At 34.9% G+C, this 26,956-nt stretch overlaps 1 protein-coding gene across 1 annotated transcript in view; it reads left to right on the forward strand.

Moving 5' to 3' along the window:
* CDC73 (cell division cycle 73) overlaps positions 1-26,956 on the forward strand; it is a 140,703-nt gene that overhangs the window by 86,047 nt on the left and 27,700 nt on the right. Inside the window, exons 15-17 of the mRNA XM_077759932.1 lie at positions 11,125-11,182; positions 18,151-18,186; positions 18,497-18,584. Coding sequence (XP_077616058.1) covers positions 11,125-11,182; positions 18,151-18,186; positions 18,497-18,584 — 182 coding nt within the window. The remainder of the gene's footprint in view (positions 1-11,124; positions 11,183-18,150; positions 18,187-18,496; positions 18,585-26,956) is intronic.

Here is a 26,956-nt window from a genome sequence, read left to right on the forward strand (position 1 = left end):
TCTTTTTTTTTTTTTTTTTTCTTTGCAGTGCCTCCTGACTCTTAATTTCTATTGAGTACAGAAGTAATTGTTACTTTATTCATGTGGTTAGTAGTTTTTGAGTTTTATTACATGATAAATCAGGTATAGATTTGCTCACTAATACTAATGATAAGTCATTTCATGGAATTATACTGTCTGTATAAATTTAGCTAAATGTCCTTGGTAAAAAGAATGAGGGAGAGGGGTGCCGGGGTGGCTCAATCAGTAAGCATCCAACTCTTGGTTTTGGCTCAGGTCATGATCTCATGATTTTGTGAGTTCAAGCCCTGCATTGGGCTCTACACTGGCAGCACAGATCCTGTGTGGGATTCTCTGTCTCTTCTCTCTCTGCCCTTGCCCTACTTACACTCTCTCTCAAAATAAATGAATAAACTGAAAAAAAAAAAAAAAAAAAGAATGAAGAAGAAAAGGGAGTGAGGGATAACTCTTCAACCATGGCAGGTTAAGAGGAGACATGAATCTGGTTTTCCCTACATTGGTCTTCATTCCTGTTTGTGCTTTAGCATGAGAATTGGCCCGTAAATGCAAGCCAGTTTTTTCTTTTCAGCCAGTGCTCATCTGAAGAACTAGTTGTTTTTTCCAATGCTGTAGAAAAATCTTTATGTTTTGGATCATGTGTAATTTCCACCATAGTGCTCGGAAAAATGCCATTTAACATAGTTATTTAGAGACCAGCTTTAGTTTTAATGGAGATCAGTCAACAGTTCTGCATAATAATGTTTGCTTTAGGCTTATATCTTTTGACTTAAAATCAGATGAAATATTTTTCATAATATATAAGATGTGGACAAATGGCATATTTTGGGCTGTTTTTTAAGTAGTAGGTAGTTTTCTCTTTTTGAAGAAAAATTACTGTGTTCATTAATAGTTTATAATTTTCCTTTGAAGTCAAGAGATGATTTATGAACCACTTTTACTTTTCTTTGAACCTACAAAGCAGGAATTAGCCTGATTGTAAATTAGCAATCTCAGAATGACCACAAGTGTCACTGTTTGCCTGCCTTATTTTTCTTCAGTTTTTACTAACTTGTGCAGCAAATACTCATATTGCTTAAGAATTTCTTTTAACTTGAAAGCAGAGCCAAATTTAAGGGTCTCTTTTAGAACTAATTATCAATACCGTTTATAGTTTTAATTCATACAAGCTATTAATGATCCTAAAGGAAAAAAGAAACATGAAAATCAGTAGTTTATATTATGCTTGTATATTTTTCAATTTCTTAGTACTGTAGCTATTTCAGTTCATCATAAATCAACTAGATTCTTACAATTGTTGTTTGGCACACAAGAGATACTCTTGTTTAGTGCTTTGCTTGTCAGTGGGGACATACTACTTCCTGGGAGGTGTTCTAGAAGTATTTTTGGTTGACAAAGTTATTGAAGGGCATTTAGTGAGTAAGGCCAGGGAAGGAGGTCTGTAGTGGGTGGTGCAATTTTAAATGAACCTAGAACATAATTGAAATACAAAGTATATTTTGTGAAGTTACAACATGCACTAAATTTTCCTAAGTATATAACCACAATGTATATTGAGAAAGATTATACTCAACTTTGTTCTGAACTTGGCTAGTAGTTACACCATTTTGAAAAATCCTGTTGCCAGTAGCAGTGATGCTTATAGTAGTTGACTTACCAGTAGAGAATACCAGTCTGTGGACATTTGTAATTGTTTAAATTCATTGTGATTTTATGAATGGGTACTAGCATTTGATTATTTCATTATGTCTTCTGGTGTAATTTCTGAGATTCCTATTGAACTACTTGTGCTTATCATATTCTTAGAAAATTTCATTTTTGCATTTGTTAGGATATTGAAAAAATTTACATACATAGGTTGCTTATATTACTTGCACATATCATTTCAGATTGTTAGAGGGGTCAATATGCAATACTTCTCACACAAAGGGGATATATTGAGCTTGATAGGTATGTGAAGCCCATTAGGTCAGCATCTTTGAATAAGTTATTTCAATCACCTTACTCCCTTTAACCAAATACATTGGTAGTATTTAAAAATTTAAACACTATTAATTCATTACAAAGTATAACAAACAATTTGTAGTTCAGGTAGATGGAGTATGTTGAAACTTAAAACTCTGTTTAAAACTTGACAGAGAGGCATGGTTATTCAAATATGAATTATTAGTATCAGAAAATAGTTTTTATTTAATAGTTTCAAATAGATAAAGCAAAAAGTCAGAAGTAAGTAAATAGAATGTTTTCTCCAAAGGGCTGTTTTGAGAAGCACTGGAAGCATAAATTATTTGATTCTAAATTCATGGAGGACTCTTCAGAATGATTGTTTATGATCTGATTAGAAATAGGAACTTTAGTATAAAGAAACTTTGCAAAGCAGAAAAGAGGCAGGCAAAGGTTATAGGATTAGGAAGGGGTAATGTTTAACTTTAGGGTTTGATTTTCTTCCCCTTCCTCAACTTCTTAGAAGATATATAAGGGATTCACTTATATTCAACAAATACTTCGAGAATTTTTTATATGCAAGCTACAGAGGGATTAGGTTCATTAGGTTATTAGGTTCCTTTTATTGAAGGAATTAATAGACCTAATGGAAACATAGATTATTATATAGATAGCAAAATAACTGGAAAAATATGCTATGTAGTTATTTAAATTTTTTCCCTTCAGTTTCAGTTTGTTTTATGTAATGAATATGGCATCACTCCATTTCACTCTTTTGATACTTTTGATCTTCCCAGTTGTGTTTGGTTTGCATTACATTTTTTTATCTTAATTTTTCATGCTTTTCTGGTATTTTTATTCCCTTCAAATAAATAACATGATGTCTCACAAATAATACAGTTGCTGGGTTTTAGTGAACCAAAATTTTAAAAGTGAAAATTTTTATATTTCTCTGGCATTTATAATGTTGCAGAACATCTCTCGTTATTCAAGAATAACGTTATTCAAAATCTTTAAAGGTTTGTGTTTTGTCTCTCTTTTGATCCTAATTTCAGTTACTATATTGGTATTAGTCTGGATTCTCCAGAGAAACAACCCATTGGATGGATTAGATGGATTGGATTGGATGGGTGGAGGAAGAGGAATTGCCACGTGTGGTTACGAAAACTGAAAAGTCCCAGGATTTACAGTCAGAAAGCTGGAGACCCAGGAGAGTCGATGGTACACCTCAGGTCTGAGGATGAATCCTAAGGCAAGAGAGTACAACAGCCAGGCAGAGACTGAATTCTTTTGTTGCCCAGTTGATACATAAAATAACCTTCGCAGTTATCCTCTGAAAGCATTCTAGAAAATGATGAATGGAAAACTGGTATTTAGATTTTTAATCAATGAGTATCTTCTTATGTTATTCATTAGCACTTGTATCTCAGTTTTGTCTGTGACTATAGAGAAGATGAATATTTATTCCCAGGTCAAAGTTTTAATTCTATAAGTGGATTTGGATAGGGATAGAATTTTTCTTTTTTCTTAATTGAGATTGAAATATTTATGATCATTTGATTTCACATAGCAGAAACTTGCTCAAGTCAGCTTTAGGAAGATAAGGAAAGACATGATAATGATATAGGAATATTCCGCAGAACCCAAGACTGAGAAATATAAATTGGCCTTTCTTAAAGAACACAGGGAGAAATTGGAAAACTGTCAGGAATCAAGGAAGCTTTTCTCTTTCTGTCTGGTGCCATATGACTACTTGTCACTTTTTCTGCATCTGCACACCAGCTCTCTGGTCCTTTGTATACACAGTTCTCCTTTAAGCCAACCTGGCTACAGATAACTGTAGCTCACATTGCTGGGCATATCTCAGTATGGGTTTCATAATTCCAAAGAAGAGAAGATTTGATTGGGTCAGCTTAGTTCATGAGTTTATCTGTTGTGGGTATAGTCCAGCTTTGAAAAGGGGAAATTGGGTGTTCTCTGAGTAGACATACCTTGAAAAGTCTGCTATCATTTGTAATTGGACTGTGTTTATTTTTAAAGCATATTTTATGCTTTTTTAAGAAGACTTTATTGTTGATATATATGTATGTTAATATACATATATAAAAGTGTTTTAAGGGTACACAGTTCAGTGGCATTAGGTATATCCATAATGTTGTGCAACCATCACTACTCTGTATCTCCTGAACATTTTCATCATCCCCAACTGAAACTGTACACATTGAACAGTTTCCTGTTGCCCTCTCCCCTCCAGTAGCCACTCTTCTGCTTTCTATTTCTATAAATTTGACTCTTTCAGGTACTTCATGTAATTGCAGTCATACGGTATTTGTCTTTTTTTGGTGTAGCTTATTTTATTTAGCATAATATTTTTAAGATTCATCCATGTTATAGTATGTATCACAATTTCATTCTATTTTTAAGGCTGATTGCTATTCCATTGTACATGTAAACTAGTTTGTTTATCCATTCATTTGTCAGTGGACACGAGTTATTTTCACCTTTTGGCTGTTGTGAATAATGTTGTTATGAACATCAGTATACAAATACCTGTTCAAGTCTCTACTTTGAATTCTTTAGGTTCTATACCAAGAGTTAGACTTGCTGGATCATATGATAATTCTATGTTTAAATTTTTGTGGTTCCACCTTACCGTTTTCCACAGCAGGTGCTTATTTTACATTCCTACCAGCAATGCACAAAGGTTCTAATTTCTCCACATCCTTGTCAATACTTCTTAATTTATTTTTTGTGTGCTTGTTTAACATTAGCTATCCTAATGGGTATGACGTGGTATCTCATTGTGGTTCTCATGTACAATTTCCTGAATGATTAGTGAAATTTGAGCATATTTTCATGTGCTAGTTGACAATAGTCATTTTCTCTGGGGAGTTGTCTAACCAAGTTTTTTGCCCATCTTTGAATTGGAATGCTTGTTTTGTGGTTTTGAGTTGTAGAAGTTTTTTTTATATATATTTTGGATATTGACCCCTTATCAGATAATGATTTGCAGATAGTTTCTCCCATTTTGTGGGTTGTCTTCTCACTCTACTATAGTGCCCTTTGATGTAGTCCAATTCTGATGAAGTCTAGTTAGTCTGTTTTTTCTTTCATTGTTAACTGTACTTTTGGTATCCTATCCACAAAACCAAGGCCAAATTTAATGTCATGAAACTTTTACTCTGTTTTTCCTGAGAGTTTTATAGCTTTAACTCTTGAATTTGGACCATGTGATCTATTTTGAGTTAATTTTTGTATATGATGTAAGATAATGATCCAACTTAGTTCTTTTGCAAGTGGATATCCAGTTTTCCCAGTACCATTTGTTGAAAAAACTTTCCTTCCCCATTGCATGGTCTTGACACCTTTGTCAAAAATCAGTTGACCATAAATGTAAGAGTTTATTTCTGTGCGCTGTATTCTTTTCTTTTGGTCTCTATGTCTGTCTTTATGCCCATACTATACTGTTTTGTGCAGATTTGAGTAAGTTTTGAAATCTGGAAATGTATGTGAGTCCTCCCACTTTGTTCCTTTTTTTTTTTTTTTTAAGATTAGCATAGGGTCCCTTGATTCCATATGAATTCTAGGATGGATTTTTCTTTCTGCAGAAATACCATTGAATGTTTGATAGGGATTGCATTGAATCTGTAGATTGTATTCGGTAGAATTGAAATATGAACATTATTAATTCTTTAGTTCATGAGCATAGATGTCTTTACACTTATTTATGGCTTTAATTTCTTAACAGCAGTATTTTATAGTTTTCAGAGTATAATTTTTTTTGCTTCCTTGATGAAATTTATTTGTAAACATTTTATTCTTTTTGATACTATTGAACATGGAATTGTTTCATAATTTGCTTTACAGATTGTTTACACATGTAGACATGTGGCTGATTTTTATGGGTTTTTTTTGGTATCCTGCAACTTTGTTGAATTCACTTATTGTAACAGGTTTTTGTGGAATCCTTAGATTTTCTATAAAAAAGTCTTGTCATCTGCAAAAAGATAAGTTTATCACTTCCTTTCTAATCTGGATGCCTTTTACTCCCTTCCTTCCTCCTTCCCTCTTTCCCTTCCTTTCTTCATCTTAATTGCTCTGGCTAGAATTTCAGATGCTATGTTGAATAGAAGTGGCAAAAGTGGACATATTGTTCCTGATCTTAAGGGGAAAGGTGTCAGTCTTTCACCATTGAGTATGATATTAGGTGCTTGGATTTTTCATACTTAGTTTTTATTATGTTGAAGAAGTTTCCTTTCTCTCCTGGTTTGTTAAGGTGGGTGTGGTATTTTTAAATCATGAAAGAGTATTAAATTGTCAAATGCTTTTTCTGCATCAGTTGAAATGATCATGTATTTTCCCTTCATTCTCTTAATGTGGTATATTGTATCCGTTGATTTTCATGTTGAACCATCCTTGCATTCCAGTAATCAGTGCTACTTGGTCATGGCATATAATCTTTTTAATATGCTACTGAATTTAGCATGCTGCTGAATTTGGTTTACCACTTCTTTTCTTATAGAGAATGTTTCTTTATGGAAAGAAGTTGGTTTAATAATTATTAGTTCCTCTTTATTTTGGGAACGGAGCTGAACATACACATATAGATATATACACATACACATTTATAGAAAATATGCATATGTATATTACAATTAAGTAAATACATATATAATTATATTTATAATTTTTGAACTTTCATTCCTTCACTGGTCTTCTCCATTAGATTGCAAAACTTCATGAAGTTAGGAAGAAACACTTGCTTTTGTTTATACTGATGCATTCCCAGTTTTTTATTTGGTACTCAGTGCTCTTGATAAATGTGTATGGAATGAATAAATTAATATTTTATAATTCTGTCAGTAATCCTTTATGATATTTTTACCATCTTTATTTAACCAGTTAAAACAGTTTAATAGTGGTGAATCAGTAGTTCTGAGGCAGATGGAATTATCTTAATTAGTTAATGTATATATATTAAAAAAATTTTTTTAATGTTTTTATTTATTTCTGAGAGAGAGAGAGAGACAGCGTGAGCAGGGGAGGGTCAGAGAGAGAGGAGACACAGAATCCAAAGCAGGCTCCAGGTTCTGAGCTAGCTGTCAGCACAGAGCCCAACACGGAGCTCGAATTCACGAACTGTGAGATCATGACCTGAGCTGAAGTTGGACGCTTAACCAACTGAGCCACCCAGGCACCCCAGTTAATGTATATTTTTAAGAATTTACCATGCACCAGGCACCCTGGAACAGGCATTGGAGCCATAATAGACTGTCCCTGACTTAAGTTAGCTTACAGTCTGGTTGAGAGAAGTAGACAAGTAAGTAGAGAATGCTGTAGCAAAATCAAGAATTGATATAGATATCAGATCTGTATGTTTTATAGATATAATGTATTTTAGAAATGTGTTCGCTATTTTCCATGTGGCATACATTGAATGCATATGCTTCTGGGGGATAGTTAGAAAGTAAATTGTGCTTATAAATTGTTCTTGAAATCTTTTATGTTTTCAGCCTCATTGTCATTTGTCTATAGAGTTACACTTTTCTTTTTGTACATAGCTTTTCCAAAATACTTTCTTTAAAGGATTCACTCAGTGTACTTAAAAATTCAGATGCTTTTTGGGAATTCTGAATATCAAATCCAAATTTCATGGGAATATGTTACTTTAGAAAGACAATCATGTAAGGGTAAAATTAGTATTTATTTAATATTTAAAACAGGTTATTTTTGCCATCGTAAATACAGGAGCCAGGAAGGTAGATTATAAACTCTTAGAGTCTGCATGTATATTCTGTTTGTATTCTTCATTTAGAATTTTCAGTATTTCATGAAGTTTTATATAAATAGCATTTTTCCAAATTAAGTAAATGTATTATTTTTCATATTGATAATGTTAAACATGCTTTGTCTTATTATATTACATAATATGGTATTATTTCCTACTTGTTTAATAGCAAATACCAATGTTCTGTCTCCCAGTACCAGAAGATTTTTAGATTTTTCTCACTTGCTAAAATAAGACAAGTAAGGATTATAAACATTATACTCTGTTTTGTCTTGTTTTGCCAAAATGATTCTATCACCTCTCCCTCACCCCACTCCATTCTTATCAGTTATTTCTTTTCCGGAATGTCTCAAGTCTCAGTAGAAATTGTAATGGTTCTGACTTTTCAAGAGAAAGTAGTTGTCCTCTCCAGTTAGCATAACTTGTCAGCTCTTTTAGCTGTTTTTTGCTGATACTTTATTTTCCCAGGTGGGTATTCTTTTTTCCCCCAACCCAAATATCTTTAAAAACATAGCACTGTCAGTCTCTTCCATATTACTGCCAAATAATTATTCCTGTTTCTTAATGTATGCCAGATATACCACTTTGTAGTCTTTGAAAAAATTCAACTCTGCCTCTTCATCTTTAAAGGGTGGTTATTTTTATACGGTTTACGAGGTTCTTAATGCAATGACTTCTATAACTATTTCAGAAGAGTGCAAATCAGAGTGGAATGAACTTTTAGCTCTTAGTGTTGGGTAGGGAGCCTAAAACGGCCATCAACTAATGGTAGGCAAAGATCATCCTTCTTTTTTTCATGGAGCCCATAGTCTCCTATTTAATAGGTGTATAGCTGTGTATACAGTGGGTGTGAGAGAAAAATTGTGTGAATGTGTGCTTGCACTTATATTTATTTGTGTTTGTTTACTAACTCCCAAATTAAGCAGTGTTATAATGATTTTGGCAACTCAAAATTTTCAGCACATCTGAGAAGACAAAATTAGATAAAACTCTTTCAGTTGCAGCTAACTCTGTTCAACTAATTGAGATAAAAATGTGTGTAGAAGTGCATAGAGTGTTGAGATGAGGGATTGCAAAGGTCTGCGTAGTCAAGAAGAGGTAGAGGGAGAATGGGCCTTGCAGGCTATTTTCTTACATAGGTGTTAAAAGAGATCTTGTAGTCCACCTTTATTTTTTTTTTGCATACTAGTGTCATCCTGTCTGTTGTAGATGGGTGTTTCCCTGTGAATCAAGAGATAGGATCATCTGTAATTTTTGGTTTACCACTTTGTAGCCTTGTATATAGATAGAGCTATAACTTGCTAGTTTCAATTTATAAAGGAAATCCCATGGGAGAACTCTTGTTTGCCTTGGCCTAGGATATATGTCTTCCCCAGTAACCAAAACAGAGTAATATTGGAGTAGGAGAAGGTACAGTGTAAGCAAGGATAGCTTAACTTCGCAAACAGAAAATACCCAATTTTATCATTTAAAGGGGTCCCAGTTTTAAGTGTACTCAAAAGTAGATAAAAAGACTTAAGGGTTATGATTTGTAATGGAAAAGACTTTTTTCCCCCATATTACTCGTGTGCTTGTCACCTTTTGCTGACCCATGTTATAAGAGCCATATAGTATAGGTATATTTTAGTAGTCAGCTGCATTAAGTTTTGGTTTGGATAGTTCTCAGTATGCACATAGTGCTGTGTTCTAGTGATTTTGAACTTCATCTACCCTTTAAAAAAAAGGGGGGGGGGCTTTGATTTGAATCCAAACCAGTCTTGTAGTCAGATGTAGACAGAAAGATGTCTGCATGTGTGTGTGTTCAGTGTCCTCCTTCCTGCCTCATTTATTTTTTTCCTCTGTTTCTGTGTGTACTCAAACCACACTCCATGAATCAGCATTTTCATATAAGGATTTCTATAAGTAATATGGAAACATTTTGTTTTCATGTTCATTATATAATATCTAGTTTATTCTTTATGCAGGAACAGTGGTATGGAAAGCTAAAATCTCTTTAATTTAGTTGTTTATTTTAAAAAAGCTTTGGTATAGCCTGCCATTCCAAATGATTTTATTATATAAAGTCTTAAGTTTTTAACAGAATGTAATATGGTTAAAATTAACATATTTAGCAGCATTCCTTTAGAAATATTTCTGTGATTCTGAAACTGATTTCTATAATTATGTATTTATGTAACTTCCCTGCTATTTATCAAATTTCATTCAGTTGAGTACAACTAGAATAAGATCACCATAAATTACTGGTTGTTTTGAAATTTACATTTGTAGCTTTCAATTAAAAATGTTTTGGTGGCTTAGTTGGTTAAGTGTCCAACTACGGCTCAGGTCATGATCTCACAGCTCATGGGTTCGAGCCCTCCGTTGGACTCTGTGTTGACAGCTCAGAGCCAGGAGCCTGCTTCTGGATTCTCTGTTTCCCTCTCTCTGCCTCTCCCCCTCTCAACTCTGTTTATCTGTCTCTTAAAAATAAATAAACACTAAAAAAACTTTTTTACTGTTATAATGAAGGGGTGGCTGGGTGGCTCATTTGGTTTAAGCATCCAACTCTTGATCTCAGCTCAGGTCTTGATCTCAGGGTTGTGAGTTCAGGCCCCATGTTGGGCTCCTCATTGAGTGTGAAGACTGCTTAAAAAAAAGAGAGAGAGAAGGAAAAAGTTATAATGAAAAATACGGTGTGCATATGATTGAAATTGTTACAGTAAAGACAACTTTTTAAGATCTTAAACATTTCAGAAGCATTTATTGCTGAGTATATAATTGATATATTTCAATACTTAGCATATTTTCTTCTTACATGCTTAGTGATAAGTTGAGATTTTTTATTTAGTTAAAATTTACAGCCACTCTTAAATGTAACAGATCTCATCTTTATAAATGTGATTGTTTTCCCTGAATATTTTAAAGGCATTTAATTTGAAATGTTTGTGGGGTTTTTTTAATGCACTCCAAAGTAACATTATTTATATATTTCTAATGTGAGATTTTGTATCATTTATTTATTTTGAGACTGTTCAATGAGAAGAAGATTGACTTGATTTTAAAATGGATAATGACATTTCTGAGAAAATTGTCAACAATTAAGCAAATCATTGAATATTAGAAAAATATTACATGCTTACAGTAACTACTGTGTGGTAATTAACAGTTTAAATTTATTCTCTACTAAAGATTCCCGTTACTACTTCAAGACAAATATTATAAAATATAAGTGAAGTTTTTGTTTTGTTTTAATGCTTAGGATCATAGCATGGTCAGTAGAAGGGCTGATTGAATGAGAGATAAAGAAATATGGAATTTCTTTGCAGTGATTAAATGAAAGTATTTATTATGTAAAGGAATTCTGGCATCATGTGTCAATTTTTATTTTTTTAAAGGAGGGTGCGTCAGCCCGTAAGACTCAGACTCCTGCAGCACAGCCAGTACCAAGACCAGGTAAAAATATAAAACTTTGGCTTTGCTTTATATTTTTGTTGTTTGTTTGTTTTTTAATGGTCACAATGAAATTTTTTTGATATGTATAATGCTGTGAAGTAATTGAAATTTTACTTCAAGTATTTATAAAGTAAAATAATATTTATTTGAAAAAAAATAGGTATAGTTGAGATAAAGAGAAGTTTTTAAAAAAATACTTTTAATTAGAAAAATATGTATTTTTTAAAGTTTGTTTTGAGAGAGCATGAGTGAGGGAGGGACGGAGAGAGAATCCCAAGCAGGCTCTGCAAACCCATGTAAGGCTTGAACCCACAGACCAGAAGATCATGATCTGAGCTGAAATGAAGAGTCAATTGCTTAACCGACTGAGCCACCCAGGCATTCCTTTAAAGAGCTACATATATGTACCTATCCCCTCACCAGTTTCTTGTTGGAGTCCCCTGAGAGTACATGTGGATGTGATTTTTTTGGCCCTCCGTTAAAAGCACAGCACCATAATTTTAATAGACTCTTCTGCAGTTTTGATGCTTAGAATTTCAGATGTCCATGTTATTGAGCATACAAAGTTCTGTAATCAGGTTTTGTAAGGTAAGAGAAGGCATTATTGAAGTTATTTTAGAAATATTTTTCTTTCCTCTTCCTAGTTCCTAAAAAGATTGATCTTTATACATGCATGAAGATACCAACATTATATCCATTTTAGGTGTTTTGGGCTTGATTTTTGATATGTGTTTTATATCTTTATATACAAATTTATATATTTTTATATTTAGCGTGATTACACTGTTAGGCTTGACCACGTGTCTTTTTTACTTCATCAGTATGATTGAAAATGGATGTGAAGAAAATTAAGTGATCTTCCTCTTAAATTTGGCAGTTATCAATAGTATAGATTTGGAGGGCTTTTTATTCATAGTACGTTTACAGGCTAACTCTAAAATTATATACGTTATATATACTAAATATTTTTGGAAACACTTTAGAAGTATGGTATGAAGATTATATGTGGCTTATTTTGGAATAATTTTGTAGGTTATCTCACTGTGTCCTGGATCCATACACTTGAAACTTGACACGACTAGTATTTACATTTTTTTTTTTTTATGACAGTGAATTTGTTTGAAATCTTTCTCATTCCTGTTTTTGAAAAGGAGTAGAGAAGAAGAATGCTCTGTTAGCCACATGTTAAATTTGGAGCACATTGGATAAATTTATTTCAGATGACAGTGGCTTTTTTTAAAAATTAAAAAAAAATTTTTTTTAATTTATTTCTGAGAGACAGCATGAACAGGGGAGGGTCAGAGAGAGAGGGAAACACAGAATCTAAAACTGGCTCCAGGCTCTGAGCTAGCTGTCAGTACAGAGCCTGACACGGGGCTCGAACCCATGAACTGTGAGATCATCTGGGTGGCTCAGTCGGTTAAGTGTCTGACTTTGGCTTAGGTCATGATCTCACGGTTCATGAGTTTGAGCCCCGCATCGGGCTTTGTGCTGACACTTCTGAGCCTGGACCCTGTTTCAGATTCTGTGTCTCACTCTTTCTCTGACCCTCAACCTGCTTGTGTGCACTCTCTCTCTCCTTTTCTCTCTCAAAAATAAATCAACATTAAAAAAATAATAAAATGACCTTACCAAAGCCATTGTAAGAGTGTAAGGAAACAGGGTGCCTGGGTGGCTCAATTGGTTAAGCATCTGACTTTGGCTCAGGTCATGATCACAAGGTTTGTGGGTTTGAGCTCCACATCAGGCTCTGTGCTGACAGCTCAGAGCCTGGAGCCTGCTTTGGATTCTGTGTCTCCCTCTCTCTCTACCCCTCCCCTGCTTGCACTCTTTCTTTCTCTCTCTCAAAAATAAACAAACGTTAAAAAAATTTAAAGAGTGTAAGGAAGAGTGATTAAATTCAATAAATATTATAATTGAATGCTTTCCAGGGGCATAGAGTATATGAGTGAGCAGGGGAAGGGCAGAGAGAGGGAGAGAGAGAATCCCAAACCGGCTTCGTGCTGTTAACACACAGAGCCTGATGTGGGGTTTGGACTCACAAACAGTGAGATCATGACCTGAGCTGAAATCAAGAGTCAGGTTTAACCAGCTGAGCTACCCAGGCATCCCCGCCCAACACACACTGTTTTAAAAGCAAAAATTAGGGCGCCTGGTTGGTTCAGTCAGTTAAGCATTGGACTCTTGATTTTGGCTCAGATCATGATCACACAGTTGCTAGATTGAGCCCCGCGTTGGGCTCCTCATTGGGAGAGTTCCCTGCTGGGAATGGAGCCTGCTTAAGATATTCTCTCAATCTCTCTCTCTCTCTCTCTCTCTCTCTCTCAATGGCTCAGTCAGTTGAGAGTCCAACTTTTGGTTTGGTATGGGGTCATTATCCTGGGGTTGTGGGATCGAGCACCATGTTGGACTCTGTGCTGAGGGTGGAGCCTGCTTGAGATTATCTGTCTGTCTCTCTCTCGCCTCCAAAGATTTTCTCCCTCTCCTTATGCTCCTCTCTTGTTATCTCTCTCTCAAAAAATAAAATAAATAAAAATAAAAAAGCAAAAAATTTTTTATAAGTTTTTAACACTCATCAATAAAACCTGTTTTAAGTGGATGTTAAGCAGTTTGTGGTCTTTGTCTTGATTTTTTCTTTTGCTGAATTTTGCGTGAATTTTTCTTTTGCTGTAGAATGTTTATTGTATTTGCTTATGGGATGTTGCCCTTTTTTTTTTTTTTTAGATTTTTTAAAGTTTGTTTATTTTGAAGAGAGCGAGAGAGAGAGAGAGAGAGTGGGGGAGGAGCAGAGCAAGAGGGAGAGAGAATCCCAAGAAGGCTCTACACTGGTTATGACCTCTGAGATCATGACCTGAGTTGAAATGAAGAGCCTGAGGTGGGAACTGAACTCATGAATTGTGAGATAGTGACCTGAGCCAAAGTCAGACATTTAACGAGCCACCCAGATGGTCCTGTCATTTTCTTTAAAAAAAAAAAACAAAACACTTCTTTTTTTTGAGACAGAGAGACAGAGCACCAGTAGGGGAGGGGCAGAGAGAGAGGGAGACACAGAATCTGAAGCAGACTCCAGGCTCTGAGCTGTCAGCACAGAACCCGATGCGGGGCTCAAACCCACAAACCTGTGATCATGACCTGAGCCGAAGTTGGACGCTTACTTAACCAACTGAGCCACCCAGGCACCCCTGTCATTTTCTTTTTAGATTAAATCTCTTGCACATATCCCTGCTTCCTGCCTCTTTCTAATGCATTTACATTGTGTACTTCACTTCTCCAGCTTTAATTTTTTACTTTTATTTCACAGATTGTCTGAAATGGGTAGGTAGCCTATAGCTCTAGTTAATCTCCTTAACATGTGAGATTGAGAGAGAGAATTAGCCCCTTGTATATTTTCAACAGATTGTGATGGTTGTACTATCTCATTCCAGAGTTTCAGCATCTATGTGCTGATGATTTTCAAATTTGTATCCCCAATTCAGACATCTCTTCTTACCTTTGGTGTCTTATACAAACTGTGTCTTTAATATTTGGATATGGCATAGGCATCTTAAAATTGCTGTAAAACCTCTCTTCCCTGATATCTTCTCCCAGATGTCTTCTTCGTGAATAAATGGTACCACCATCATCTGTGTTTCTTAAGCAAAAATTTCAGGAGTTATTCTTCATCCTTCACTCTTCACGTTTGGTTATTGCTCTCATCTAATATGTCACTGATTTCTGTCAAATTTACTTTTTCTGTGTTTCAAATTTGTCTGTCTCAACTACCACAACTCATTTGTTTTTGTAAATTATCATTTCTCTATACCAGTGCATCATGAAGTGTTAGTCCATGACTTATTTCTGGTTCCCAACAAGATACATATAGAAATTGATAGTAAGATACTGTCGCAACATCCAAGTGCATGATCATTTTCTAGCAATTCATTGTTACTGCATTTTATTCACTTGACCTTGGATTGGAAATTTAAAAAACAAAAAAATCCCCTTACACCAAATTTAAGTAACACTATTGTGGACTGTTGTTACTAGTCCTGACTGAGCTTCCTGCTTTCATACTTAACCCCTTTTGATCTTTTATCTAAATCTATTGTTTTCTTTTACAGAAGATGTGACATGAATATCAAACTGTGTCACTTTCTGCCTTAAAAGTTATGGAGTTCTCCAGTGGCACTTAAATACAAACCTAACATTGCCTAGAGAGCCCTGTGTAAATTCGTTCCTGCATAGATTTTTAACCTCATCTCCTGCCATTCTTTCTTTTGTCCCTATAGTGTGCACATGTGCAGTTCTCTACGCACAGCAGTTTCTCCCTGTCTTTGGCATTTGCTTACACTCCTGCCTCTCTGGACTATTTGGCCACTTGTTCTTTGCAAGTTGGCTCCTTTTCATCCTTGAAATCTCAGTTTAAATGCCACTTCCTTTGAGAGGCTTTCTGTAAGCATTCTATCCAAAGGACACTTTTCTGTCAGGGTATGTTCCTTTTGCTCTTTAATATTACATGTTCACATTTGTTTATATGTGTTTGTGTGCTTGCTTGTTCATGCTCTGGCTCCCCTACTTTACTGGAGAGTCTTTGAAGGCAGGGATTATTTCTGTTTTAGTTATAGTAATAAGAGTGCTTTGTACATAAGGCTCTGAATATTTAGGTGAAGACTGTAATTGTATTGAAATCAAACATAACAATAATAATTACTCTCAGCTTGTAAATTTTCAGTCATGGATGAAAATGTGGTAGTGTTAGTGGTACCAGGAGCAATAGCCTTTAGCATCCGCTGTAGCCACAGGGTTTACTAAATATTGAATATGTGCCAAGACCTGATTAAGGAGTTCATGTGCATTGTTGTTTTTAAGATTCTCACAGCAGTTTCAGGATATAGAAACTATTATTATTGTTTTATAGTTGAGGACAACCAAGACTGAGTAGTCTATCAATTCAACTTGCTAGGATAATTTGCCCAGGAAGTGGCAAAATGGGAATAGGAATTGAGATCATCTGAGTACAGATTCTTGCTCTTAGTCACTTTGCCATATGGACTGGTGTTACTCTGCCCTTTCCTTCCTCTCTCACTTTAGATCATGTTTATCATAGGGATGCCTGGGTGGCTCAGTTGGTTAAATGTCTGATATCCACTCAGGTCATCATCTCACCTTTGATGAGTTTGAGCCCTGCATCGGGCTCAGTGGCTGGCAGTGCAGAACTTGCATGGGATTATAGCTTACTCATCTCTCTCTGCCTTTCTCCTACTTGTGCTCTCTCTCTCTCTCTCTCTTAAAAAATTGATTTTATCATAGTGTTTTTGTCACAGTGTCTGTACCTTGGTCCGTCCTTTACTAGGGAACCTATTTATATTTTTTTGTAATTTATTTATTTTTTAATTAAATTTTTAAACTTTATTTTTAATATGTGAGCTTTTATATTTTGTCTTTTTCTTGCATCAGGTCTTCTCAGCCTTCATTTTAGTGAATCTTTTCCTAAATTCAGGAGTCCATCATGGGCTTCTTTACCAAACCAGTGTTGTTTTAGTCAAAGATTTCTTTTTTGTTGTCCCCCACTTAGTCACTCTTCTAGCAAGTCTTGTCTCGTGTTTGTCCATGGATCTATCCATCCTGTCATTCCTTTATCTCTTTAACAAATACCAAATATTTACTGAGACTGTATTATATTCCAAATGATGCTATCTAGCTAATCAAGTATATCCATGAATCCTATTTCTAAAAATGATTTAAGAAAGTTTTAGTTTTTTTCCTTTTTCTCAGCAAGAAGAGATGACACTATTATAAATATGTATGTGTGTGGACTTGTATTTATATATATATATCTTTCTCTGCTGTATGTGACTGGAAGAGTCATATTACTGGATTCCATAAAATTTTACCACAATAAATAGCTATTATAAAGTATTAGGTTAAAATGTAGAATTTTACTGCTTTTAAAATAGAACATATGCCAAAAATACATGTATCTGTTTACAAATGGTAGTCTGTTTTTAACAACTGATGTTGAGTTAGAATTTTAAATCTCCTAAATTTTTATTTATTTTTGTGATTTTTTTTTTTTTTTAAATTTATTTCTAGGAGAGAGAGAGACAGCGTGAGCAGGGGAGGGTCAGAGAGGGAGTCACAGACTGAAACAGGCTCCAGGCTCTGAGCTGGCAGTCAGCACAGAGCCTGACGCGGGGCCCGAACCCACGAACTGCGAGATCATGACCTAAGCGAAAGTCGGACGCTTAACCGACTAAGCCACCCAGGCGCCCCTATTTTTGTGATTTTAAAAAATGGAAATTCTAACACAGTACATCACACATAGAAAGCAGTATGTTTTTATTGGATATATAAATACTGAAAATTGAATGTATAGCATTTTCAAATTCTAAAATATATTAATCTTGAGCTAGGCTGATACTACTGTTATTATACCAACAAATATGTATGTGCATTATAAAGTCTATTACATATTCAAATAATGAAAAGATGAATATTTGTGTTTTTATAACACATTCATAATTATTAAAGATATGGGCAGTTTGAAATAATATAGGCCTTCACATGACTCGTTGCCTATAATGTTTTCTTCTAATAAACAAAAACCAAATATAACAAAAATGGTAAGAAATATTTTAGGTCTTAGCTCCCAATAACACCTTTTTTCTTCCCAAATGTTTAAGCACATTTCTGCCTCCCAGTCCTTCCACCAGTGTTACATGTTCTCGTAATATTCTGGTTTTGTGTTTATACATTGGTTATCAGTTAATAAAACTATTTGCTTCCTTTGCTAGACTTTAACATCCATTAATGTAGATACTCAGTGTCCAGCAATGTAGTATATCCACTTTCATATAACCAGTCATGTGTAAATACAGCTAAGTTTTAGGCCGTATTTGTATTTTTACTTTATTAACTTATTTTATTTGTGTTTGTATTTTGAAAATAAAAATAAAATATAACACTCAGTTTTTCCCCTCTTTTAACAGTTTCTCAAGCAAGACCTCCACCAAATCAGAAGAAAGGTGAGGTTGTACATATTGATTCTAAGTTTATTTTAAAAAATAAAAGTAAGCTAGATTACAGAATCAAGGCTGATACTATGTGCAGTTATACCAGATGTTTGTGCTTGGTATTGATTCCTACTAGTCATTGCTCAGGTCATACTCATTACCAAATATTTTGAATATCACTGCTGACTTAAATTTTTTTTTTTTTTTTTAACTCCAAGTAGTTAAGATTATAAATTTACAGACCTTAAAGTTTCAATTGGGAAAGTAGATTTCTTTTAATAATAACAGCATATTTTGTAGCTTTAAAATTTTATCTTTACAGGATCTCGAACACCTATTATCATAATTCCTGCAGCTACCACCTCTTTAATAACCATGCTTAATGCAAAGGACCTTCTACAGGACTTGAAGTGAGTCATTTGTTAAAGTGTTGTTTCCTTAAGATCTGGAGATAATATTGAGAATTAGTAGTTAAGAATTTGGTATTCCTTATTTGGAGAAAACAGAATTTCAGTTTCTATGCTATAGACTTTATAGACTGTCTGAAATATAATTTTCAAAACAAAGTACAGTTGACTCTTGAACAATCCAGGAGTTGCTTTGAGGTGCCAAACCCCACACAGTTGAAAATTTATGTATTATTCTTGACTCCTGCAAAAACTTAACTACTAGTAACCTAATGTTGACTGGATGTCTTACTGGTAATATAATTAATATAGAACATAACAGTCAAATAACACATATCTTGTATTTTATATGTGTTATATACTGTATCCTTATAATAACGTAAGCTAGAGAAGAAATTTCATTAGAAGTATTGTAAAGAAGAGAAAATATATATACAGTACTGTATTGTATTTATGGGGAAAAAAAATCCATGGATAAGTGGACCCATGCAGTTTAAACCACTGTGGTTCAGAGGTCCGCTGTGTATTCTTTTCACTGGATCCTTTAGGGAAAATTCTTTGGCTGAAGTTCTAATGAAAAGGATACTATTACAATAAATTTTAATATGAATTGTTTTCTTTTGACTTTTCCCTGAGGAGCTTGAGGAAGTTCTAAAACAAATTCAGGTTCTCTCCCTCTTCCTTTTTCACATTCAAGTTGAAGAATGGGAAAAGTGATATTAACTTCTGTATATATTAGATATATGCCTTGTGAGGTGGATGAGGTTGGGAACGTATTTTTTAAACCTAGACATTAGTAAAAGTTAGTTGAAATTAAAATGAACCCTACATCCTGTGTTAAAATTTCCAGGTACTTAGTTTTCTGAGGAAGTTTTTCAGAGTATAATTGACATTTATTAGTTCCAGGTGTATAGTGTAAAGACTTAATATTGCAAAATGATCGCCACAGAAGTCTAGTTAACATCCATCACCGTACATTGTTATAAATTTTTTTTCTTTTTTTTTAACTTAATTTTAAGTCCACCTTAGTTAAAATATAGTGTAATAATGGTTTCAGGAGTAGAATTTAGTGATTCATCACTTACATATAACACCCAGTGCTCATCCCAGCAAGTGCCCTCCTTAAAGCCCACCATCCATTTAGCCCATCCCCCCCATCCGATACCCTGCCATCAACCTCAGTTTGTTCTCTGTGTTTAAGTGTCTCTTATGGTTTGCTTCCCTCTTTCTTTTTATCTTATTTTTTCTTCCCTTCCTTTATGTTCATCTCTTTTGTATCTTAAATTGTACATATGAATGAAATCATGTTATTTATCTTTCTCTAATTTATTATGCTTAGCATAATGCACTTTAGTTCCATCCATATTGTTGTAAATAGCAAGATTGCATTTTTTTAGATTGCTAAGTAATATTCCAATGTGGTGTGTATATTCTTTATCCATTCATCAGTTGATGGACATTAGTGCTCTTTCCATACGTTGGCTGTTGTTGATAGTGCTGCTGTAAACATTGGGGTGCATATGCCCCTTTGAATCAGTACTCCTGTATCCTTGGATAAATACCTAGTAATGTCGTTGCTGGGTTGTAGGGTAGTTCTATTTTTAGGGCCTCCATACTGTTTTCTAGAGTGGCTGCACCAGTTTGCATTCTCTCCAGCAGTGCAAAACGGTTCCCCTTTCTCCGCATCCTTGCCAACATCTGTTGTTGCCCGAATTGTTCATTTTAGCCATTCTGACAGGTGTGAGGTGGTATCTCATTGTGGTTTTGATCTGTCTTTCCCTGATGATGAGTGGTGTTGAGCATTTTTTTACGTGTCTGTTAGCCATCTGGATGTCTTCTTCGGAAAAGTGTCTATTCATGTCTTCTGCCCATTTCTTCACAGAATTATTTGTTTTTTGGGTGTTGAGTTTGTAAGTTCTTTATAGATTTTGGATACTAACCCTTTATCTGTCATTTGCAAATATCTTCTCCCATTCCATTGGGCCTTTTAGTTTTGCTGATTGTGTCCTTCGATGTGGAGAAGATTTTATCTTGATGAGCTCTCAGTAGTTCATTTTTGCTTTTGTTTCCCTTGCCTCTGGAGACTTGTCAGGTAAGAAGTTGCTGCAACCAAGTCAAAGAGGTCACTACCTTTTTTCTCATCTAGGATTTTGATGGCTTCCTGTCTTACATTTAGGTCTTTTATCCATTTTGAGTTTATTTTTGTGTATGGTGTAAGAAAGTGGTCTAGGTTCATTCTTCTGCATATTGCTTTCCAGAACTATTTGCTGATGTCTTTTTTTCCTTTGGATGCTCTGTCAGAAATTGGTTGGCCATACTTTTGTGGGTTCATTCCTGGGTCCTCTATTTTGTTCCATTGATCTTTGTGTCTGTTCTTATGCCAGTACCATACTGTCTTGATGATTACAGCATTGTAACATAGCTTGAAATCTGGAATTGTGATCCCTCCCACTTTGTTTGTTTTTCAGGATTGCTTCGGCCATTTGGGGTCTTTCCCGGTTCCATACAGATTTTAGGATTGTTTATTCTAGCTCTGTGAAGAATACTGGTGTTACTTCGTTGAGGATTGCATTGAATATGTAGATTGCTTTGGGTAGTATCAGCATTTGAACAATATTTAAAAAAAATTTTTTAATGTTTTATTTATTTCTGAGAGAGAGACAGCATGAGCAGGGGAGAATCAGAGAGAGAGGGAGACAAAGAATCCAAAACAGGCTCCAGGCTCTGGCTAGTTGTCAGCACAGAGCCCAACATGGGGCTCAAACCCATGAACCGTGAGATCATGACCTGATGCCTAACCTACTGAACCACCCAGACGCCCCAGAACAGTATTTTTTCTTTCAGTCTATAAGCATGGAATGTTTTTCCATTTCTTTGTGTCTTCAATTTCTTTCATAAGCTTTCTGTAGTTTTCAGTGTATATATAGATTGTTCACCTCTTTGGTTAAGTTTATTCCTTGGTTTTGGTGCAGTTGTAAAAGGCATTCATTCCTTGATTTCTCCCTCTGCTGCTTCATTATTGATGTATAGAAATGGAACCGTTTTGTGCATTTACTCTATATCCTGCAACTTTGCTGAATTTCATGTGTTATCAGTTCTTTAATAGAGTTTAGCAGTTTTTTAGTGGAGACTTTGATTTTTCCACATAGAGTATCATGTTGTCTGCGAAGAATGAAAGTTTGACTTTCTTCTTGCCAACTTGGATGCCCTTTATTTCTTTGTGTTGTCTGACTGCTGAGGCTAGGACTTCTGACACTATGTTGAATAACAGTAGTGAGAGTTGACATCCTTGTCATGTTCCTCACCTTAGGGGGATAGCTTTTGTTTTTTCCCATTGAGGATGATGTTAGTGGTGGGTCTTTCATATATGGCCTTTATGATTTTGAGGTATGACCCTTCTATCCCTACTTTCTTGAGTTTTTATCAAGAGAGGAAGCTATATTTTGTCAAATGCGTTTTCTGCGTCTATTGAGAGGATCATGTGGCTCTTATCCTTTATTAATGTGATGTATCACATTGGTTGATTGATTTGTGGATAATGAATCAGCCTTGCATCTCAGGAATAAATCCCATTTGATTGTGGTGAATAATTCTTTTAATGTATTGTTGGATCTGGTTTGCTAGGATCTTGTTGAGAATTTTTGCATCCATGTTTATTAGGGAAATTGGTGTGTATTTCTCCTTTTAAGTGCTGTCTTTCTGGTTTTAGAGTCAAAACCTCATAGAATGAGTTTGAAAGTTTTCCTTCCATTTCTGTTTTTTGGAACAGCTTCAAAAGAATAGGTGTTAACTCTTTAAAATGTTTGGTAGAATTTCCCTGGAAAGCCATCCAGCCCTGGACTTTTGTCTGTTGGGAGATTTTTGATTACTGATTCGGTTGCTTTACTGTTCATGGTGTGTTTAAATTTTCTATTTCTTCCTGTTTTAATTTTGTTAGTTTATATGTTTCTAGGAATGTGTCCATTTTTTCCAGATTGCCCAATTTGTTGGTATATAATTGCTGATAATATTCTCTTATGACTTTATTTCTGTGGTGTTTGTGATCTCTTCTCTTTCATTTGTGATTTTACTTGGGTCCTTTCTCCCCTTTTTGATCAATCTGGATAGGTGTTTATCGATTTTGTTCATTCTTTCAAAGAATAGTTCCTGGTTTCATTGTTCAGTTCTACTGTGTTTTTGTTTGTTTGTTTTTAATTTTAATATCATTGATTTCTGCTCTGATCCTTATTATTTAACTTTTTCTGCTGATTCTGGGTTTTATTTGCTCTTCTTTTTCCAGCTCTTTTAAGTGTAAGATTAGGTTGTGTATTTGAGACCTTTCTTCCTTTAGGAAGGCCTGGATTGCTATATACTTCCCTCTTATGACTGCCTTTGCTGCATCACAGAGGTCTTCGGCTGTTGTGTTTTCATTTTCATTTGCTTCTATGTACTTTTTAGTTTCCTCTTTCATTTCTTGGTTAACCCATTTATTTTTTAATAGGGTGTTTTCTAATCTCCAAGTATTCAGTCTTTCCAAATTTTTTCTTTTGGTTGATTTCAAGTTTCATAATGTTGTGGTCTAAAAATATGCAAGATATGATCTTGTTCTTTTTGTACTTGCTGAGGGCTGATTTGTGACCCAGTATGTGATCTGTTCTGGAGAATGNGTGTTCCATATGTATTTGAGAAGAATGTATATTTTGCTTTAGGATGAAATGTTCTGAATATATCTGTTAAGTCCATCTGGTTTAGTGTCATTCAAAGCCATTATTTCCTTGTTGATTTTGTGCTTAGATGATCTTTCCATTGCTCTAAGTGGGGTGTTGAAGTCCCTTACTATTGAATTATTATCAATGAGATTCTTGATGCTTGTGATTAATAGAGTTATATATTTGGGTGCTCCCATGTTGGATAAGTATTTATAATGTTAGATCTTCCTGGTGGATAGACCCCTTAATTATGATATAATGTCCTTCTTCATCTCTTGTTTTAGTCTTTCGTTCAAAATCTAGCTTGTCTGATATAAGCATGGTTGTTCTTTCTAGCTTTCCTTTGATGACTATTAGCATGATAGATGGCTCTCCATTCCCTTACTTTCAATCTACAGGTGTCTTTAGGTCTAAAATGAGTTTCTTGTAAGCAGCATATATATGGGTACTGTTTTCTTATCCATTCTGATACCTGATGTCTTTTGATTAGAGCATTTAGTCCATTGACACTTAGCGTGAGTACTGAAAGATAATGAATTTAGTCTCATTGTATTGCCTTCAGGCATGTAGAGTTGGTGTTTCTGGTGATTTTCTCTGGTCCTTTCTAAGCTTTGTTGTTTTTATCTTTTTGTTTTGTTTTGTCTTTTTCCCTCTCCACAGAATCCCCTTATGATTTCTGGGCAGGCTGGTTTAGTGGTCACAAATTCCTTTAGTTTTTATTTGTCTGGGAAACTCTTTATCGCTCCTTCTATTTTGAATGACAGCTTTGCTGCATAAAGAATTCTTGGCTGCGTATTTTTCCGATTCAGCATGTTGAATACATTCTACCACTCCTTTCTGTCCTGCCAAATGTCTGTGGATAGGTCTGCTGCAAACCTGATCTGTCTTCCCTTATGGGTTAAGGACTCTCCCCCCCAACCCTTTCTGCTTTCACAAGTCTTTCCTTGTCTGTGTATTTTGTGAATTTGACTATGATACTCTTTGGTCATGGTTGGTTTTTGTTGAATCTAATGAGATTTCTCTATGCTCTTGGATTGTGATGTCTGTGTCCTTCCCCGGGTTAGGGAAGTTTTCCACTGTAATTGCTCACATAAACCTTCTACCCCTTTTTCTCTCTTCATCTTCTGGGGTTCCTATGATTTGGATGTCATTCCTTTTTAATAAGTCAGTGAGTTCTCTAAGTCTTGTATCATGATCTTTTCCTTTTGTTTCCCTCTTTTTTTTCCTGCTTCATTATTCTCCATAATTTTATCTTCTAAATTGCTGATTCACTGTTCTGCTTCTTCAGTCAGTCCTTGCATCCATTCAAGTTTGCATCTCGGTTATAGCATTTTTAATTTTGTCCTGACTAGATTATGATTATTATTTCTTAATCTTTATACTACTCATATTGGTTATTGTTTACAGAAGAAAAATGGTGATGCTAAAATTGTTTTAAATAGTTTTCTATGATATGTACATTAGTAAGACTTAAAACGGGCCATGGATAAGCAATTTTCAGAATGCTGTCAAGTTTATGAACATTATTATTAGCATGAGAAATAATGAGTGGTTGCTAGTGGTGTCTGCTCTTGCTTTTGACAGAAGAATATCCACTATGTTTTCCTCTCATTTTAAATTTCATATGCCAGATTCTCATGATTTAATTGTGTTCTTGGTGGTGTGCTGTTTGCCTCTGTGAATTGTGGGTAGACCTTGTTCAAAGGCATCACACTTTTCTGTAGTATAAATTAACTTAAATTAACTGTCTTCTTTCATTAAAACCTGAAAGGAGTGTGTGTGAACTTGAGCCTGTGTGCATGTATGTCTGCATGGTAGGTCACAAGTGTTTTTTGCTCAGGTAGGCTATGTTTGTGTCCTTTTTAACACAGTTAAAAAGAGTTGCTTTTGTAGTACTAGGCTTAGTAAGTTAAAAACAATCATTTTAATAAAATACTTTCAAGGGGAAAAATTTGTTTTTTCCTGTTTTCACATAGAGGCTCATGAGTTAAGATAGGAGAATAATTTATAAACATTTATTGCAGAATTCATATAGCTTAAGTGTAGTAAGATGCTATTCTGAGGAAACAGTACTACCCTATCTTGTGGTGTTGGCCAATTAAATTTTTTTCAATCATACTGATTATTAAAATGGATAAATACATATTAAACATTGGGTATATAGGGTTTTAAGTTTTAAGGTAGTTCATTCTGCTTTTTATTGGGTAAGTGAAAGGAAATGGAAGAACCCAGCATAATGTTTTGGAGTTAAGAGTGGTGGTGTGGTCATTAGTTGGAGAGAAGGGGGTTAAATGTATTCTACAGCATTATTTTCCTAGTGTTTTGTACTCTGTTATAGCACCTCTTATTAAATAGAGGTTGTCACATTGTCCAGTTATCTTATACACTTGGTGATTTGTTGTGAATTTGGACTTTTGCTCACTAAGCTTAAACTTTAATTATTTGAAGAAGTTCTGGATTGAAGACATGCCCTTACAGAATGATTTTATAAATTTGGTGTTGTCAGGTGCTACAGGAAAAAACAAATCTAAAGTTGACTTTTATGTTAAGTTCTCAATTCAAGTATTTCTGGTCCACCAGCATAATATAAATTCAAATTCAGAACAGACCAGAGTGACATTGGGATTGGCCATGGCTGACAAATTATCTAGGACTCCTTTTTTCCTCCCCTACTCTTGAACCAGATCAAGATGGATACACATCTTTAAAACTTACTTGGAGAGGTGCCCGGGTGGCTCATTGGTTAAACCTTTGACTCTTGATTTTAGCTCAGGTCATGATCTCATGGTTCATGGGATCTAGCCCCTAGGGCTTGGGATTCTCTCTCCTCCTCTTCTTTTGCCCCTCCCCTGCTTGCTCGCATTTGCACCCTCTCAAATGAATAAACTTCAAAAAAAAACAAAACAAAACTTTGATTCAAATTTTTCCTGCAAGTTCATCCTTTTTTTTGTTTATTTACCTCTTAGAAGGTTACAGTTCTAGCTCCTTTGTGCCTTTCCTTTATGTGGGTGGTAAAAACCAGCTTTCAAGAAGGTATTCCTGTCTTCCATTTTCCTTCACTGCAGCACCAGTGATTTCTGACTCACAACTATTTTCTTTCCAGCTCAGCTATATGCATTTCAGGTATTTGTTATATTTTATCTGACATTTCTTGGAAGGATTTTTATAATTACTGGGACACTGCATTATTGGAACTGGGATTTTATAAGGTGTATTTAATTTTTCTGTATTGAGTCTGTTTATTCAGCACTCATAGAACAGTAACTAAAAATCAAAGTGCTGTGTAAATAAATGTTCTGCAAGCTCAACCTCCTTGGAGCTCACATGATAGTGGTGTTAGTTTGCTAGGAGTCACTACTGCAACTGATGAGAAGTAAAATATGTTCCAGCATTTGGGATAAAACTGAATCTTTTTTTTTTTAATATATATAATGTTTTTATTTATTTATTTTTACAAATAGTTTATTGTCAAATTAGTTTCCACATAACACTCAGTGCTCATCCCCACAAGTGTCCTCCTCCATGCCCATCCCCCCCTGCCCCCCACATCCATCAGTCCTCAGTTTTTGTCAGCATTCAAGAGTCTCTCATGGTTTGCCTCTCTCCCTTTCCCCCACCATTTCCGCCCTTCTTCTCCCCCTTGTTCCTCCGTCAAGTTCCTCCTAATCCTCCTATACGTGCAAACAT

Source organism: Crocuta crocuta, unplaced genomic scaffold, assembly GCF_008692635.1.
Source record: "Crocuta crocuta isolate KB4526 unplaced genomic scaffold, BGI_CrCroc_1.0 scaffold462, whole genome shotgun sequence".
Lineage (NCBI taxonomy): Eukaryota > Metazoa > Chordata > Mammalia > Carnivora > Hyaenidae > Crocuta > Crocuta crocuta.